Below are 19328 nucleotides of genomic sequence, written 5' to 3' on the forward strand. Positions count from 1 at the left end.
AACCTCCTCGTGGTCACTATAATGTGGTTCGTTCTCGGTGGGGTGCATGCTGAGTTGAGCGCGGATGCCGCGGTGGATGCGTGAAGCCTCCACACACGCTATGTCTCCGTGGAAATGCGCTCAACAAGCCACGTGATAAGATGCGTGGGTTGACGGTCTCAGACGCGGAGGCAACTGGGATTCATCCTCCACCACCCAGATTGAGGCGAGTCACTACACCACCACGAGGACTTAAAAGCGCACTGGGAATTGGGCATTCCAAATTGGGTGAAAAAGGGGGGAAAAAAAAGAAAAAAAGAAAATCCATATTAGATTATTTTTTTCTCTAGAACTGTATAAATATTTTGTATTGTTTTCCTGTAAAAATATCTAAAAATCCTTAAAGCAAGATTAATTTACTTTATCTTGTTTTAGAAGCAACACTGCATAAAATATTTAGGCTTTTTTCAGAAAATGTATTATTAAAATAGGCTAAGAGTATTGTGTAGTGTACTGTCAGTTTTTGTTTTGTTTGTTTGTTTGTTTATAGTAAAAACGTGAAAAAATCTGTGCTGAAGAAGTAATCCAAAGTATTTAAATTACGTTACTGACCTTGAGTAATCTAACAGAATATGTAACAAATAACATTGTACAGCTTGTATTTTGTAATCTGTAGTGGAATACATTTTTTTTTTTTTTGTAATTAACATTTTTATTGATTCATATGCATATGACAGTGGAAAAAACTCAACACATATATAAAGAATCAACATTTTACATTTAAACCCTACTAATACAATCCCATTTACTTTGTGAAATAAACCCAGTCAATAGGAAGAATGAACACAAAGAATGTGTAGATTCATTCACAGAACTGTCTCAAAGGTGTGATCTTCCACAAAACAAATTCCAGCTGATATAAAACCGTTCAGATTCCTCGGACAGACAAACGAATCTTCAGTGAGCCGGCTGTTATGAGTTCAGCAGATGACGTAATCATTCCAATGTCCCGTAAAAAACTCAACAAAACAAACTACAGCCAGCAGGAGGAATAAGCACGAAGAACGAACAGATTAATCCACAGCTGTTGCAAAGGAGTTTTATTCAATAGAACAAGCTTCAGCCGCTAGGCGGAACCAATACAAAAAGAAAAAAACCGGCATCCCGGTTCCCTGGATGATCGAGTCAATTCACTCGAAGGCTGCATAAAAGTATATACCATGACTTGCACAATCTGTCAACTTTATAAAAGACATCCTTTGTGTGAGCATTTAGATATTTTGCAGTCATCCGTAGTGTCTACTCTCAATCTGTCTGGGAACTTCACTGCAAAAGTAATCTTTCATCAATGCAAAAGTTTCTTTAAGGAAAAGTGTTATTCACAAAACAAGCTCCAGCCGCTTGGCGGAGCCAACGCAAAAAACCCAAAATGTCGCCCAGCTTCCTCAAGAGTAAGTACAGCGAGTCAGACCCACTCACATGAGAAACATCCAATGGTTTACTCAGACATTGATTCTATAAAAGATATTGCCTGATTTGGACATGTAAATACTTTGCGACTGACCTTCGTTTCTATTCTCAGTTTGGCCGGAAACATCAGAGCGAACGAGATCTTTTTCTGATGTAAGAGTTTCTTACATTCCTTGAACCGATCGCGTTTCTCTCTTGTCGAACTCGCAAAGTCCGGGAACAAGAACATATTATGGTTCTTCCAAGAAAGCTTCCCTTTGCTCCTCGCCTGGCGCAACACAAGATCTTTATCGGATGATCTCAGAAATCTGGCCAGAATCGGTCGGGGCCTATCACCCTCAGCAAATCTGTGAGCTGGGACTCTGTGAGCTCGCTCGATTTCCAGCTTGTGGCCTGTTATGTCGAGCAGACTCGGGAAAAACTCGTCTAGGAATTTCACCATATCTTTGCCCTCCTCATGCTCAGGAATTCCAACAATTCGAACGTTATTCCTGCGGCTTCTATTTTCAAGATCTTCAAGCTTTTCAAGGAGATGTTCCAAATCAACTTTTGTCGCGGGTGGATTAGCGGTTAATTCCCTCTCCGAAGATACCAGAAAATCGATTCGTTTTTCAACATCAGTCACTCTTGTACCTAACTCAGAGAATTTTATTTCCATTGCTGTAATCGATCGACGTATTACAGCGAGATCCTCCAAGTCAGCAAGAATCTTCGTCAACATCACCATCATGTTGGACAACTGATGCTGGATTCCTTCTCCCGCCAAGCCATCCAAATCGAGTCCCTGGTCTGTAGACCTGTCGGGGCTTTCATTCTGAACACGTAAGTGTCTCTTAATGTCTCCAGAGCCCGAGGATTTTGAGAAAATGGCGAATTTGTGTCTTTTCGTTCACAAAAAGTCAGAAAAAAACAACATATGAATCCAAAATTTCTTTATCTGTGGTCCAACGAAGACACTGGCTTTGACCTTTGCCTCAGACAGCTTTGGGAAGAAGTCTTGAAGGTACTTGAAGGCTGCCAACTCCTTAACTAAAGCTCTGACAAATTGTTTCATAAGGCCCAATTTGATGTGCAGTGGTGGCATCAGCACCTTCCGGGGGTCCACCAGTGGCTCCCACTAGACGTTGTTCCTCCCAAAAGAGAACTCGGTCCGCTGTGGCCTGTCCCGCCTGTGGTAGTGCGCCTTGGTGTCCCTGCTGTCCCAAAGGCAAAGATAGTAGGGAAACTTGGTAAAACCGCCTTGGAGGCCCATCAGAAATGCCACCATTTTGAGGTCTCCTATGACCTCCCAGCCATACTCATCATACTTCAAGGCGTCCAGCAAGGTCTTGATGCTGTTGTAATCCTCTTTGAGGTGCACCGAGTGAGCCAGGGGAAGAGACGGGTACTTGTTACCAGCACGGCTTGGATTCATATGTTGTTTTTTTCTGACTTTATGTGAAAAATTCATGTATGACTTTTCCCTTAGATATGCTTTAAATGTGATGTAATCTGCTGTGGTGAGAACTACTCTTACATAGGCAGCTGGAGCCGGATATGAAGGGAACTGAAGGAAAAACATTGTTTTTATTAGTATCACTTCTGTATATAGGAGAAACACAGTGTGATCTCACAACAGTGACTGAAAGCTATGAGGAAATGCTTAATATGACCTCAAACAGTAGAGAACAATACAGCAGAAAATACTGCAATGTGCAATAACAACATTTATATAACAAAGAACAACAGTAAAATGATATATAATTTTTTATTTGTTTTTGTGATTAACATATTTTATTGATTCCAAGACAGACAAAAATAAATTTAACCACAAAATTATACATTAGGAATCAACTTAAAACCCTTTATAAGGGGTTTTCAGTGCACCGAGAAGACAGAGTGAAAGACCTCTCAGGTAAAAGCAGAAGAGGTGGTGTATGTTTTATGATCAACAAACCTTGGTGTGATCAGAGGAACATACATTCTATCAAGTCTTTCTGCTCTCCTAATCTGGAATTCCTCATGCTGCTGTGTCGGCCATTCTGGCTCCCGAGGGAATTCGCAGCGGTCATTATCACAGCTGTGTACATCCTCCCACAAGCCGACACAGACCGGACACTCAAGGAACTGTATGAGTGTATAAGTAACCAGGAAACTGCACACCCTGAGGCTGCGTTCATTGTGACCGGGGACTTTAACAAAGCCAACTTTGTCAACAAGTCAATCACACCGAAATACTTCCAACACATCATATGCAACACAAGAGGGGACCGGGTTTTGGACCATTGCTACTCTCCCTTCCGGGATGGCTACAAATCCCTCCCCCGCCCACCATTTGGCAAATCAGACCACTCTTACGTTCTGCTTCTGCCCGCTTACAGGCAGAATCTGAAACAGGAAGCACCCGCCCTCAGAACGATCTAGTGCTATCAGATTCTATGCTGCAAGACTGTATTGATCACGTGGACTGGGAGATGTTCTGTTCCGCCTCTGATGACGACATCGAGATCTATGCAGATACTGTAACATGTTTCATCAGGAAGTGCATAGATTATGTAGTGCCTACGAAAACAATACGGATCTACCCTAACCAGAAACCGTGGATTAACGGCGATGTTTGTGATGATCTCTGCTTTTAATTCCGGGAACGCGGAGGAGCATAAACAAGTCAGTTATGCCCTATGCAAAACTATCAGAACAGCCAAATACCAGTACAGGGACAAGACTGGAGGACAGTTCAACACCACTGACTCTAGAAGCATGTGGCAGGGAATTAATATCATCACAGACTTTAAAGGGAATAAAAACTCTGCCATGAACATCGCTGCCTCTCTCCCGAATGAGCTAAACATGTTTTATGCTCGTTTCGAGGGAAATAACACCACCCTTGTGGAAAGAGCTCTCGCGGCCAAAGCTACAAAGGTTAGTTCACTCTCCATCTCTGTAGCGGATGTAACCCGATCCTTCTGACAGGTGAATATCCGTAAAGCCATGGGTCCAGATGGCATTCCGGGCCGCGTCATCAGAGCGCACAAACCAACTGGCTGGTATTTTTACGGACATTTTCAACCTTTCCCTCTCCTTGTCTGTGGTCCCCACATGCTTTAAAATGTCCACCGTTGTGCCTGTACCGAAGCAATCCAAAATCACTCGCTTAAATGACTGGCGTCCTGTTGCTCTGACCCCCATCATCAGCAAAGGCTTTGAGAGACTAATCAGAGATTACATCTGCTCTGTGCTGCCTGCCTCACTGGACTCACTGTAGTTTGCTTTCCGCAACAACCGCTCCACTGATGATGCCATTGCACTTATATTACACACTGCTCCCTCCCTCCTGGAAAAAGGAACACATATAAGACTACAGCTCAGCATTCAACACCATAGTGCCCTCCAAGCTTGATGTGAAACTCCGGGCTCTGAGCTTAAACAGCTCGCTGTGCAGCTGGATCCTGGACTTCCTGTCAGGCAGACGCCAGGTGGTCAGAATGTGCAGTAACATCTCCTCACCACTGACCCTCAACACTGGAGCCCTGCAGGGCTGTGTTCTCAGCCCACTCCTGTATTCCCTATACACACATGACTGTGTGGCAACACACAGCTCCAATAGCATCATCAAGTTCGCTGATGATACAACGGTGGTAGGTTTGATAACTGAAAATGATGAAACAGCCTACAGAGAGGAGGTGCACACTCTGACACACTGGTGTCAGGAGCACAACCTGTCCCTCAATGTCAGAAAGACCAAGGAGCTTGTGATGGACTTCAGGATGAAAGACAGGGAATGCAGCCCCATCACCATCAATGGAGAACCGATGGAGAGGGTCAGCAGCTTCAAGTACCTTGGTGTCCACATCACTGAAGAACTCACATGGTCCATCCACACAGAGTCTGTTGTGAAGAAGGCACACCAGCGCCTCTTCTTCCTGATACACCTGAGGAGGTTTAGAATGAACCACCACATCCTCACACTGTTCTACACCAGCACTGTAGAGAGCATCCTGACTGGCTGCATCACTGCCTGGTACGGCAACAGCACCACCCTCAACCGCAAAGCCCTGGAAAGAGTGGTGCGAACAGCCAGACACATCATCAGAGGTAAGCTTCCCTCCCTCCAGGACGTCTACACCAGGCAGTGTGTGAAAAATCTCAGAGAATCATCAGAGACTCCAGCCACCTGAGCCATGGGCTTCTCTCACTGCTGTCATCAGGCAGGCAGTATCGCTGCATCAGGACCCGCACCAGCCTTCTTCATGACAGCTTCTTCCCCCAAGCGATCAGACTTTTGATCTCTTGATCTCTCACGATCAATATACATCAGCACTGCACTTTATTAATCTTATAATCTTATTATCTCTCACTGAACTGTCATAAATTATATTTTCTCTTAACAATACACTGGCAATTGATTATCAACTGACAGCCTGAATGTCAATACAACACAATACAACCTACTGTTTATTTTATATATATTATTTTTATTTTATACTGTGTATTCTATATTGTGTGTATTGTATACTGTACATTGTATATTATTATTTGTATATTGTGTTGTGTGTAATTATGTGTATATTAGTTTAGTAAATTATGTTGCGTAAATCTGCGTTTATTGTAGATTGGTATATGTCTCATCACTGTCATGACTGCTATGTTGCTCGGAACTGCACCCAAGACTTTCATCCACTGTTGCACTTGTGTATATGGCTGAGTGACAATAGTATTTTGATTTTGAATCAGTGCAGTCAAAGCAGGCTTGTAGTTCCAGCTCTGCTTCATTGGTCCATCTCTTTACAGTCTTTACTACAGGTTTAGCTGATTTTAGTTTCTGCCTGTAGATTGGAAGAAGATGAACCAGACAGTGACCAGAGAGTCCCAAAGCTGCTCGAGGAACAGAGCAATATTTATTGTTGTTTAGCAATGATCCAATGTATTTCTGTCTCTGGTGGGGCATATGTGCTGCCTGTATTTTGGCAGTTCATGGGTAAGGTTGGCTCTGTTAAAATCGACGTGTAATAATAAGTGAGTCCGGGTGTTGTTGCTCCGTGTCTGTGATCTAATCAGCCAGCTGTTGCAGCACTGCGTTCACGCATGCTTGTGGAGAAATATAAACACACAAGAATACACGAGGAAAACTCCCACAGTGAGTAGAAAGGCTTACAGTTGATAAAGAGCGCTTCCAAATTAGGACAGCACATCTTCTTTAATGTTGTTACATTTGTACACCAACTTTCATTGATATAAAAGAAATACGTTTTAAAATGTTGCATATTGATGTAGCTATTGAGAATCTCTGAAATTATCACATTTATTTTTAGACAAAATACTTATCATTTTCAGTTTTTTCAGGTGATTAAATCAAAAGTTTTTAATAGCTGAATTAAAAAAATCAAATAATTGAAAGGATTGTATTTGGTGCAAAAAGCCTAAAAAGGCGAATAGATTAAATGTTCAAAGTTGGCTCACATTAACTGATCCAATCACAATGGAGATTAAGTTGTTTATAGAATACTTGAGATGTTATGAAATGCCAAATGTGACTGAAAATAACAGGATTTTTTTTGGAAGTGGTTATTTTGAATAAGTACTATCTTAATTTCTTACTCAAAAAAGCATCTAGCTGTCTCAAAATTATTTGCATTAGTTGAAAAATGTTGCTCTATAACTATTGTCCCTATTTTACACAATATCACTTTAACCCCCTGGAGGCCTTGTACCAAAAATAAGGGGGCTTTGTATCCCAAGTGTGGGGCAAAAGGCTCCCTCCCCACCTTTTTTTTTTAATGAATTTTAATCAAAACAACCTTCTTTTATTATTTATTTTCACAGAAATTATGTAGCTCTATCAATATTCAGTAAACATTCTGAAGGTGGGTTTATTTTTGAACGTTGACGTCTGTATAGACACATACCTTAAAGGGATAGTTCACCCATAAATTAAACTTCTCTCATCAGTTCTCTCCTCATGCCATCCCAGATGTGTATGACTTTCTTCTGGTATTCTGATAGGGAAGGATTCAGGTGTCTGTACTCCACAAAATGTTTCCTATTGGTATTTATCAAAGGAAACCCATTGTAAAAAATCAACAAACCAGTTAAACAGGAAAAAAAATCAACATAATTATTCATGTTGTTGTTGTTTTTTTGTTTTTGTTTTTTTTTTGCAGAAAAAAAAAGGAAGCATGCTGTGATGGACTAAAGAGAAAGGTCTTCTTTGCCTATCCCCTTTACCGCTAGCAAACAAGTCTAACCTCAGAACTAATCTCAAAATCTTGCTACAAGGAGAAAAGCAGATATGGGATGAATGGATGACCTTGTACATCTTCTGCATCACGTACAGTAGATCTTGACAAAAATGTGAAAATATTTTGTTATAGTTATTGTTTTTACCCTTGTGTTGTGTTTGTTTGTGCTAACACCTTTTGTGTTCCCGGTCAAAAATGACCGGCCCACTTAGATTGTTAATAAATCTCTCATTTTGCATCTATTGTCCCAAAATATTGTATTAGATCTTTTTGTCAACTTCGTTTTTAGTAATTATAACAAGTTTTGTATTTTTTTTTTTACACACACACACACACACATATATATACAGTATATATTGATGGAAGGATTCATTGAACACAGTTAATACCGGTTTAGTGGGGGCACAACCTGCAGAAAAGAAAAAAAAACTTATTTTTTAAACCTAAAAAAATAAAAATAATAATAATGTAATAAATTAATAACCACTTGCTTGATCTAAACAAAATAGGTGTAATTTTAAAGCTCAGAATCTGGACTTTATAATGCATATAGTTGATCCTACCAATTCTTAAATAATTTCGCTGACAAATTAAACTGTTTTTTTTTTTCTTCTCATAATTAGCAAATTTGTCATCACAACAGTTATATTCAGAGCTGGTAAAAAAGATGAGATAGCCATGTGTTTTATATCGTTGGAAAGGTCTCAATTAGTAAAATACAATGAACAAATTTCTTTCAATCAGAGGCCAAACTGCAGTGAGCATTAGTGTATGAAATTCCCACAGACACAAATAAAAATAATAAACAGGAGTGTCTTTGTCACATTTTTCCTTATTACTTCCTGAAACATACATATAACATAGACAATGACATATCGTGACTATCCCAATTTAAACAAGCACAAACACAATATAATATGATAATAGATCTTGACATAGATTCCTCAAAGTGTGCACATGGAAAGACAATGCACAAATGGGTGCTCAACACAGGTTGTGTGTGTGTCTGCTCACATGTCCGAGGAGTTTGTGTGTGCAAACACACATCCACATACTATGTGCTCATCCAAAGGATTGGGATGCCCCTGACCACTTAATATTTCTGTATTTTGTAGTATAATCCATTAATTTTCCAATGGCCAGTCACTTTAGACCAGGAACACCACAGGTGTAGCAAAGTGAAATAAAACCAATACAATTTCATGAAAATTATCTAAAAAAAAATTGTGAGATCAGAACTTTGATAATTGCATTTCCATGTGTTAAAACGTTCAGTGTTGCACCTGATGATAACATTTTGATTGTATCAAGACATTCAAACTACTTAGTGAAGAATACAACAGCATGAAATCACTTAAGCTTACTGAATTCTTAAGGGTTAATAATGAAGGGATAGCACTAAATGCACCAGTTATCACCCCCACACCCATGTAATGCATTATGTAATATTGCTCAGTCCCATTCTGGCTCATTCCATGAAAGAGAAAAAAAAAATCTTAGATGTTTATTGCTTTTTCAGAGTTAAAATAACATTGTGTTTACAGACAAGTGGCCACAAGCTTTACAAAAATATGAATTCATACATAACATTAAAACCACAATCTCGTTCTACAAATTTACATTTTATGTTTGTATATAAAGAGCTGTACAACAGGAGAAAAGTACCTTTATAAAATACTGAAGAAAACATACAATGTTATACAAATAATATATACATTTTTTGTTGTGCAATAAATAAAACATCAGATCTCTATTCAAAATTCCTTTAAGTTGTCTGTTGTAAAGGAAACAGTCACTGCAGTCTTTATCAAATGTCCTCTCATTGTTTATAACAAAATAAATCACTCAAAACTTTGCTCACATGCTCACTCAGACACACCATCACATACACACAAACTCAAAAGAGAGGTATTAAACATTGAAAGTTCCTGAACATTGTCCTTCTAAGTCAAAAAACATCTTTCATTTTTTTTTATTCTCTTCTCTTATCTCTCTTGGTAGGGCTCAGTAGGTTAGAACCAGTCCTGATTCTAAGCAAAAATGTAAGATAAATATCTTGAATGTGGCCAGATTAGAAAGTAGACTTCACATATGTGAAAATGGAGGGTCATTTTGTTCATACCTGTGAAAGTACTGTAGGGTACAATGCTTTGTGTATTGCACTAATAACAGTTCTTGTCTATTTGACTTAAGCAGACAGCAAGGGAGAGCTCATTCCATTGACACAGAGACACAGCACACAAAACGGAAATGTGAAACAATGCCACCAAGTCTGCAAACTGAATTAAAGTGCTGAAATCCTAGTAGTCGATGGTGTTTTTTTTACTCACAAACTCAAGTTTAGCTAGAATTACATAGTTAAACATTAAAGTATGAGTCAATATGTACCTATAAACCCAAGTTTAAAAGGCTTAGAGATGCTAAATATTGGACTACAATTAGTTTTGTCAATTTCCAGGTAATGCCAAAAAAACAAAACAAAAACATGAATGTGAACAATCGCAAGGATCTGTAAGACACTGTCTTTATCATAGGCTCAGATAAAAAAAAACAAAAAAAACATGAATAAATAGAAAACTGCAAAAAATAATTCTCAATCAGTATTTTGTCGTTTTCCAGTAAAAAAAGTAATAATTTTTTTTTTAAACATCCTTCAAACAAGATATATTTACCTGAAATCATGTAAAATAATCCCCCCCCCAGTTAATCGGTCAGTTTTGACCAGAAAAAAATGGTTTCAGAAAATAGACAAAAATACTAATTAAGAAAATGATTTTTTGCAGTGAATCAAACTAGATTCAGTTGTTTTCTTTGAACGAAGCAGCCAAGCTATTGTCAACTGCAGCTGTGCACAAACAGCATATGTATTTGTACATGTAGGGACAGCGAGAACGGAGGCCCTGGCTACAATGCTCACGCAGACAGTGATGATGCCATGCACTAAACATTCAGTCAATCAGCAAACAGAAGAGATGAAGGACAGTATGAACAGAGAGAAATAGTGACATGGAAAATGATATGGAGAGCATTGAAGATTTGGAAGGGTTTGGAATGAAGATGGAGGTCGTTGCATCAAAGTGAAGACAGGAAAAGTCACAGGTTTAAACCATTCCCAGGTGAGGTGAGGGAGCCACAGGAAAAATAACAGAGACAAAACACAAAGACATGATTTTATTTTCTATCAGGGCTTGTACAATATATTAACTATATTATAGAGGTGTATAGCTGACCACAGGCCAGATACTGGGGCATACAAACCTCCTCAAAGTGTACTAGGATTTAAGATTCACCATCTGATCCTTGAATTGTTATATGGTGAATAATAAAAGAGCATTCACTAACGGCAGAGCATTACACATATTTGCAAACACTTTGGTAGCACAAACATACACTCATTTGCCACTTATTGTCATGTATGCTCTCAAAAACTATTTCCTGCACCATGAGATATAATGTTTGATTGAATAAATGACACAGCAGCACACAGTTCTGTTGATTCCATGCACAGCATCCTTACGAAACACTAAATACGAAATACTAAAATTAAGATGGTTAAAAAAAGGCTCAGGTTAAAAAAACAACTCAAGGCTCAAACCAAGCAATTAGTTAGTTTCCATGCTCCCAAAACCACACTCCAGGGGAGTTCGCTCTTTTGCCCAGTGGGGTAAAGGGGTAGCAAGTCTGAAGCATGCCATCGTTCAAGCCTAGGATACATACTCCTCAGATTTCCAGAAGTGTCCAGGGTGTGAGAGTCTGCGGTTTAGCTTGGGCAGCCTCTCTAGTAGGTCTGATAGGAGAGTAAATGTAGGCCGGTCCTCCACCTCAAACGACCAGCAGGCGGTCAGAATCTCCTACAGAGTGAGTATGGTGACCACATTAGACCATATACAGTATAAATATATATGCATATGTATATTAATATACAGGTGCATCTCAATAAATTAGAATGTCGTGGAAGAGTTCATTTATTTCAGTAATTCAACTCAAATTGTGAAACTCGTGTATTAAATAAATTCAGTGCACACAGACTGAAGTAGTTTAAGTCTTTGGTTCTTTTAATTGTGATGATTTTGGCTCACATTTAACAAAAACCCACCAATTCACTATCTCAAAAAATTAGAATACATCATAAGACCAATAAAAAAAAAAACATTTTTAGTGAATTGTTGGCCTTCTGGAAAGTATGTTCATTTACTGTATATGTACTCAATACTTGGTAGGGGCTCCTTTTGCTTTAATTACTGCCTCAATTTGGCGTGGCATGGAGGTGATCAGTTTGTGGCACTGCTGAGGTGGTATGGAAGCCCAGGTTTCTTTGACAGTGGCCTTCAGCTCATCTGCATTTTTTGGTCTCTTGTTTCTCATTTTCCTCTTGACAATGCCCCATAGATTCTCTATGGGGTTCAGGTCTGGTGAGTTTGCTGGCCAGTCAAGCACACCAACACCATGGTCATTTAACCAACTTTTGGTGCTTTTGGCAGTGTGGGCAGGTGCCAAATCCTGCTGGAAAATGAAATCAGCATCTTTAAAAAGCTGGTCAGCAGAAGGAAGCATGAAGTGCTCCAGAATTTCTTGGTAAACGGGTGCAGTGACTTTGGTTTTCAAAAAACACAATGGACCAACACCAGCAGATGACATTGCACCCCAAATCATCACAGACTGTGGAAACTTAACACTGGACTTCAAGCAACTTGGGCTATGAGCTTCTCCACCCTTCCTCCAGACTCTAGGACCTTGGTTTCCAAATGAAATTCAAAACTTGCTCTCATCTGAAAAGAGGACTTTGGACCACTGGGCAACAGTCCAGTTCTTCTTCTCCTTAGCCCAGGTAAGACGCCTCTGACGTTGTCTGTGGTTCAGGAGTGGCTTAACAAGAGGAATACGACAACTGTAGCCAAATTCCTTGACATGTCTGTGTGTGGTGGCTCTTGATGCCTTGACCCCAGCCTCAGTCCATTCCTTGTGAAGTTCACCCAAATTCTTGAATCGATTTTGCTTGACAATCCTCATAAGGCTGCGGTTCTCTCGGTTGGTTGTGCATCTTTTTCGTCCACACTTTTTCCTTCCACCCAACTTTCTGTTAACATGCTTGGATACAGCACTCTGTGAACAGCCAGCTTCTTTGGCAATGAATGTTTGTGGCTTACCCTCCTTGTGAAGGGTGTCAATGATTGTCTTCTGGACAACTGTCAGATCAGCAGTCTTCCCCATGATTGTGTAGCCTAGTGAACCAAACTGAGAGACCATTTTGAAGGCTCAGGAAACCTTTGCATGTGTTTTGAGTTGATTAGCTGATTGGCATGTTACCATATTCTAATTTGTTGAGATAGTGAATTGGTGGGTTTTTGTTAAATGTGAGCCAAAATCATCACAATTAAAAGAACCAAAGACTTAAACTACTTCAGTCTGTGTGCATTGAATTTATTTAATACACGAGTTTCACAATTTGAGTTGAATTACTGAAATAAATGAACTTTTCCACGACATTCTAATTTATTGAGATGCACCTGTATACCTTTTATTATAAACAGCAGTAAATTGATTATTTTGAAAAAATAGTTAGCTATACTAAAAGCTACAAACAAAAAGTGTCTAACCACACTGAAGCTATGGGAGGCAATATTTTTTTTTTTTTTTTTTTTACAATATAATATAATCAGTATTAAAGGGATAGTTCACCCCAAAATGAAAATTCTCACATTATATATAAAAATAAACATTTATATAAAACAATTATATAAAAATAAACAGATACATTTAGATTAAAGTCATAGTAATTACGAGTAGAATTTAACAAAACATTTTGTTACCAAAAAGGCATAAAATGCCACAATTGGTAAATCAGCCAAACAAGCCAATTCACTTAACTGAATTAGACTTCACAGTGCTATGTACAAGCAAGACATTGTGGGAAAGCATGTTTCATTACTGCATCAGCTCACTAGGCTGTAAAGTTGAGAGCGCAATACAATGTGACAAAAAAAGTGTAAAATTGCGTTTTGTCATGCTATACCACTACTCTGTTATGGGAAAAGCTTTTCTATTTTCAAAACAGCAGAACTACTGTCACTATACTAAAAATGTTGTCAAGTTAGTAGTGTCACTACTTTGTATTGAAGGGATTTAGTTTTCCCACAATTCCCAATTTAATATAATATAGTTCAATCAAGACCATTCATTTGTAATAAAATAAATCACTGGCAATGTGTTTTAGTTGCCTTGTAGTTAGGAATGATCCACAACACAGAATCAGCAACAGTAGCCATTGATTATAATTGAACAGAATTGGTTTTAACCCCCTTGGTCAACAAAGTCCATGTTTGGTGAGCTGCCCCATATAGTATCTGGGCTGGACTTACCGTAACCTCCTTGCCCAGGCTAGTACCCTTCTGGGCCAGTAACCTTCTGATGCCTTCTCCGCTCCCCACCAGCCAAATCAAAGCCTCACCTGGTTGGTTGGTGATGGGCCAGTCTTTGGCCTGAAGTTCATACCAGATGGTGCTGAGACAAAAATGCACAGTCAACGGATCATCCAAACAATGGCTTGAAAAATAATGTAATTTGTTTAAATTATACATGTTGGAATAAAGGCTTTCAGTTATGGTTACAATGTCTTTTAAAAAATAATACAAAAAAGGAAGCAGAAAAGAATCTCAAGGTGCATCCCAAAATCACACACTTCTGCACTATTCTACATCATTTTGTAGTGCAAGTAGTGCAAGAAGTACACCTAAAAGGCAACAAGAAGAAGTGTGCTACAAGTACACAGATAATGTACAGTACTTCTTCTACCATGGGAAAAAATGCTTAATATGGCAACTAGCTAAACGTCTGTGAAGACAGCACCTTACAAATGTGAGTTGAATGCTTTATTATTACCCCACGCTAGGGCTGGGTGATATGGCTACAAAAATGATATATAAATATTTTTCAACCTATTGACGATATTCAATATATATCTCAGCAAAATTATTGCAATTACATGGCGAGTATTTTCGAGATATCGCCCAGCCCTACCCCACGCTGTGTGAATATGTACATTACAAGTGTTGAATTGAGTTTGGCTAATGCGCTAAATCTTTATTTCAAGACCTTGAAATGTCACTTCCACCAGCTGCAAAACGGCGAATGCTTCCGTTTGGTTAAAAACATTGTGTTCCATTTGGGATAGTCCTATACTTTGAAACTTCATACTAAAGGTAGACCGATATATCGGTTTAAACAATTAATCGGTGCCAATAGTTGCTTTTTGGAACAATCAATAATCTGCAAAAATATATGCCGACAGTTTCAGATATCTTTTTTTGGTGCCAGCGCTGGAGGATTCTACAGATAGAACGGCTTGGTTCTACGGTACAGCGGCCTATAAAGGTGAAATAAAAACAATCACTGACACCTTGTGGGGATTTGCTAAATTTTAATCTTTTATTATTGACAGTAATCATATTTTTATCCTCATTTCAATACGTATTTTGTTGTATTGATTAGATAATGAACATTTCTAAATTGAATGCTCTAAAGTTATACAGTATCTTAACAACAGAGCATTGTAACGGAGCCAAGTCTTTGTAATTTCAAAATAAGAGTCCCCAGTGTGTTTCAGGCATGTTTATATTTTATGAACCAAATATTATAATTTTTTTCCTGATTATTAATTGTATTATGGTTGAACTAACTGCATCTGAGATTTTATTCATTTTGGACTCTTGTAACGTCTATGTCTTTGCCCATCATATTAAGGAAAGACTAATACATTTTTTAAACAATCAATAAAAGATTTTAAAAACTATCAGCCGATTAATCGGTTAACAGCTTTTTCCACCACCTTAGTTATCGGTATCAGAAAAATCCACTATCAGTCAACCTCTACTTTATACACTACATGGCTGAGTGCATAGTATATAGTGTAAGTGCACAGTGCATAGTGTGTCATTTGGGACACTGCTACTGACACCCAAACCAACATTTGTGAATGACAGGCTAGACATGGGAAAACAGAGCTGTGGTTTTTACCCAAAAGCATAAACATCAGCAGCATTTGAAAAGGGCAAACAGTCTTCTTGGTTTCCTGGTCCCATCTTCTGCACAATCTCAGGTGCAAGGTAATAGATCCATCCTCGTGGCAGCTTCAGTTCATTTTCCCGCCTACACTTGAACACACACACACGTTAATATGAAGCTCTTAAAGGAATCATTCAAATTCATCCAAAAATGTAATTCTGTCTCATCCTCATGTTGTTCTGACTTTCTTCCTTTCATGGAACACAAATGTATATGTTAGGCACTAATAGGCAGAATGACAGCCTCAGTCACCATTCACTTTCATTTTAAAAGATGCAATTAAAGTGAATGGTGACTGAGACTCTCCTTTTAAGTTCCACAAAAATGAGAACAACATAAGGGCGAGAAAATTACGACATAAGTTTCAATTAAGCATATAAGAGAATCTATTAGTCTATATTTTAGTCTGTTACCACACTACTGCAATGAATTAATACATGTGCCCTACCTGTCCTCTTGCACCACTCCAGACATCCCAAACAGGCCAAAATCTGTAATGACTACTTTGTTTGAATCGTAGAACACATTCTTGGATTTCAAATCCTTGTGTACAATTCCCTTTGCATGGAGGTAGCCCATTCCCTGTAAAAACAAACAAACAAGTTAACAAGAAACAGTGTTCACACCCCATTTTATTTCCTTAATGTGACAAATTTCTAAGTGAATAAGAATATTCAATAAGAAAAAAAAGTTAGAGCAGGACTTGACATTATCCATCAGGAATTTGTTGGATTGTGAAAGGTCATTGTGAACATATACTAAAAACTAGTTGTTTCAGAGGCGAAGCAAGTTATTACATTTTGATGATTTAAAGCTAATGCTGGCTTTGTTTAGAATCTGATGTGCCACAAACCTTTACGATTTCTTGGGCGATTTGTCTTATCTTGTTGATATCAAGTTTAGAGTCTCTGACAACCGAATACAGTGTCCGTCCCTTACAGAAGCTGTGGAACGACAACACAAATACATTCAAACACAATCAAAACCCAGTTTGAGACAAACAAAAATGCTCTTACTGTATATAATATCTTATATTAGCGAAATTAAATTCATACTTGAGTTTTACACATTAAAATACACATCTTTCAATTTAAAGATCCCATGAAATCGCATCTTGAGCACAGTTGACGCATTTCCTGTACTTGAAACATGTGAAAAACGTTCGCTACTTGCTAGCCGACTGCATTATGCGTTCTCATTTTAGAGAGCATCTGATTGGAAAAAAATCTGTTGAGTGCAAGAGCAGCCATCAATAATTTGGGTCCCTTTCCAGTAAAAAGAAAGATACATTTTAAAATGTGTATAGCTTAGTTTTGTACTATAAAAAGTACACTAGCACATAGATGGCTTTAAAGCTAACAGATATAGACAAAAATCCATAAAACTCCAAGTTTGATTTTATGGGGTCTTTAAAGGGATAGTTCACCCAAGAATGAAAATTCTCTCATCATGTACTCACTCTCATACCATCCCAGATGTACTTGACTTTTTTCCTCTGCTGAACACAAACGAAGATTTTTAGAAGAATACCTCAGCTCTGTAGGTCCATACAATGCAAGTAAATGGTAATCAGGCCTTTGAAGCTCCAAACAGCAGATAAAGTCAGCATAAAGATAATCTGTCAGACTTCACTGGTTTATCCAGTTATTTTTGGGTGAGAACAGACCAAAATATAACTTATATTTCACTATAAATCTTGACATCTGTAGTCTCCATGGTGATCATGATTTCAAGCTCGATTACACTTCCTATAGCACCATCTAGTGCTCTGCATATTCATCAAGCACTAGGAAGTGTAACAGAGCTAGAAATCATGATCGTGCCTAGAGACTGCAATGGCAAGATGTACAGTGAAAATAGTTATATTTCTATTTATATGAGTTATATTTGGGTCTGTTCTCACCCAAAACCAACTGGATCGATTAAGAAGACATAGATTAAACCACTAGAGTTGTATGGATTACATTTATGCTGACTTTATGTCCTTTTTGGAGCTATAAAGGTCTGATCAACCATTCACTTGTATTGTGAGGACCTACAGAGCTGAGATATTCTCCTTAAAATCTTCATTTGTGTTCAGCAGAAGAAAGAAAGTCGTACACATCTGGGATGGTATGAGAGTGAGTAAATGATAAGAATGAATTTTCATTTTTGGGTGAACTATCCCTTTAAAATAAAAACAATTGAATTCTGAGAGAGGTTAACCTGGTGATGATGGCCAGATGGGGTGGGTTCATGCAGGCCCCCATAAACAGAACCACATTCTCATGTCGCGTTTGCCGGTAGTTCATCACCTCCTTTTTGAACAGCTTCAGGTGCTCCTGGTTGTTCCCATCAATCTCTAACATGCGAACGGCTACCTCTCCGTGCCAGCGGCCCCTGTACACCTTCCCCCATCGGCCTTTACCGATCAACTCTCCGAGCTCCAGCTGCTCGAAAGGCACATCCCACTCCTGCAGGTAAACGCTGGTCTGACTAGCCTTACGGGTGATGTGGTTCTTCCAGTAGCCCCTGCTGGGCAGGTCGTCCAGTTCATCACCTTCACTTTCATCTCCCGATCCTTCCTGATCCTGACCGTCCTCTTCCCCCTGCGGCTCTTCCTCACAATCCTCATCCTCAAAGATGAATATAATAAACATACTTAGCCTATTGTTTTCCCTTTTAAAATATCCTTTTAACATTTTTAGGCTTTATAGATGTTTGCTTATTCAAAGTAGGCTGATTATGTTTTTAAATATTACATGATTCAAAATGAACGTGAAATGACGTGAAATAAGCTATTACATTAAAAAAGGGTATTATCTCTATATGGGCAAGGGTCACTAGCCATATACCAAAAGAATGTGACCTTCTGTAAACAGGACATTGTACCCACAATGCCTTTTCAATTCCTGGTAGCTCTGTGGGAAGAACATGTGTCTTGCAGCACTCACCACAGCTTCCCTTTGGCCTGCTGACTGCTGGCTGATGTTACCATCCACGTGGTCTGTTTCTCTATTTAGGAAAGAGGACATGCTATACACAGCTGTCTTTACCTAATCCAATTATCTACAGTGTTGCCAAAAAGTACACTTAAACCACACTTAGCTTAGATTACATATCAAAAGTGGAATATATTTTTAAATAATCAATATAACACAAACACACTTATCAAGCAAAACATGTAACAAGAAATTTATTAGGTTTCAAATTATAACCTGATAGATAATTTGTTTAAAATGAAGGCAAAAAGTATTAGGACACTTTCTGGTTGTTAAAATTTGTGGAACATGTCCATGTAATATGATGAACTTGAGGGGGAACTGACTTCATACAACCACTAAAAATATCTTTGGGACCAGTTGGTTTAAAGGGATAGTTCACCCAGAAATTAAAAATCTTTCATAATTTACTCACCCTCATGCCATCCAAAATGTTTATGACTTTCTTTCTTCGGCTGAACACAAATTAAGATTTTTGGAAGAAAATCTCAGCTCTGTAGGTCCAAACACTGCAAGTGAATGGTGAATAGGACTTTGAAGCTCACCATTCATTTGCATTGTATGGACCTACAGAGTTGACATATTCATTCTGATGAGAGAATTTTAATTTTTGGGTGAA

At 38.5% G+C, this 19328-nt stretch overlaps 1 protein-coding gene across 6 annotated transcripts in view; it reads right to left on the bottom strand.

Annotated features, from left to right (window-relative positions):
• Nucleotides 1-9158: 9158 nt before the first annotated feature.
• Nucleotides 9159-19328, bottom strand: part of LOC127421985 (kinase suppressor of Ras 1-like) — a 61883-nt gene continuing 51713 nt past the window's right edge. For all 6 annotated transcript variants that reach the window (XM_051665272.1, XM_051665268.1, XM_051665267.1 and 3 more), the window contains 8 exons: nucleotides 18662-18722; nucleotides 17934-18343; nucleotides 16582-16672; nucleotides 16177-16310; nucleotides 15681-15812; nucleotides 14027-14168; nucleotides 11385-11518; nucleotides 9159-10607 (listed from right to left, as the gene is read on the bottom strand). In XM_051665272.1, coding sequence (XP_051521232.1) covers nucleotides 10466-10607; nucleotides 11385-11518; nucleotides 14027-14168; nucleotides 15681-15812; nucleotides 16177-16310; nucleotides 16582-16672; nucleotides 17934-18343; nucleotides 18662-18722 — 1246 coding nt within the window. In that variant the 3' untranslated portion in view covers nucleotides 9159-10465. The remainder of the gene's footprint in view (nucleotides 10608-11384; nucleotides 11519-14026; nucleotides 14169-15680; nucleotides 15813-16176; nucleotides 16311-16581; nucleotides 16673-17933; nucleotides 18344-18661; nucleotides 18723-19328) is intronic.

This window comes from Myxocyprinus asiaticus, chromosome 31, assembly GCF_019703515.2.
Source record: "Myxocyprinus asiaticus isolate MX2 ecotype Aquarium Trade chromosome 31, UBuf_Myxa_2, whole genome shotgun sequence".
Classification (NCBI taxonomy): domain Eukaryota; kingdom Metazoa; phylum Chordata; class Actinopteri; order Cypriniformes; family Catostomidae; genus Myxocyprinus; species Myxocyprinus asiaticus.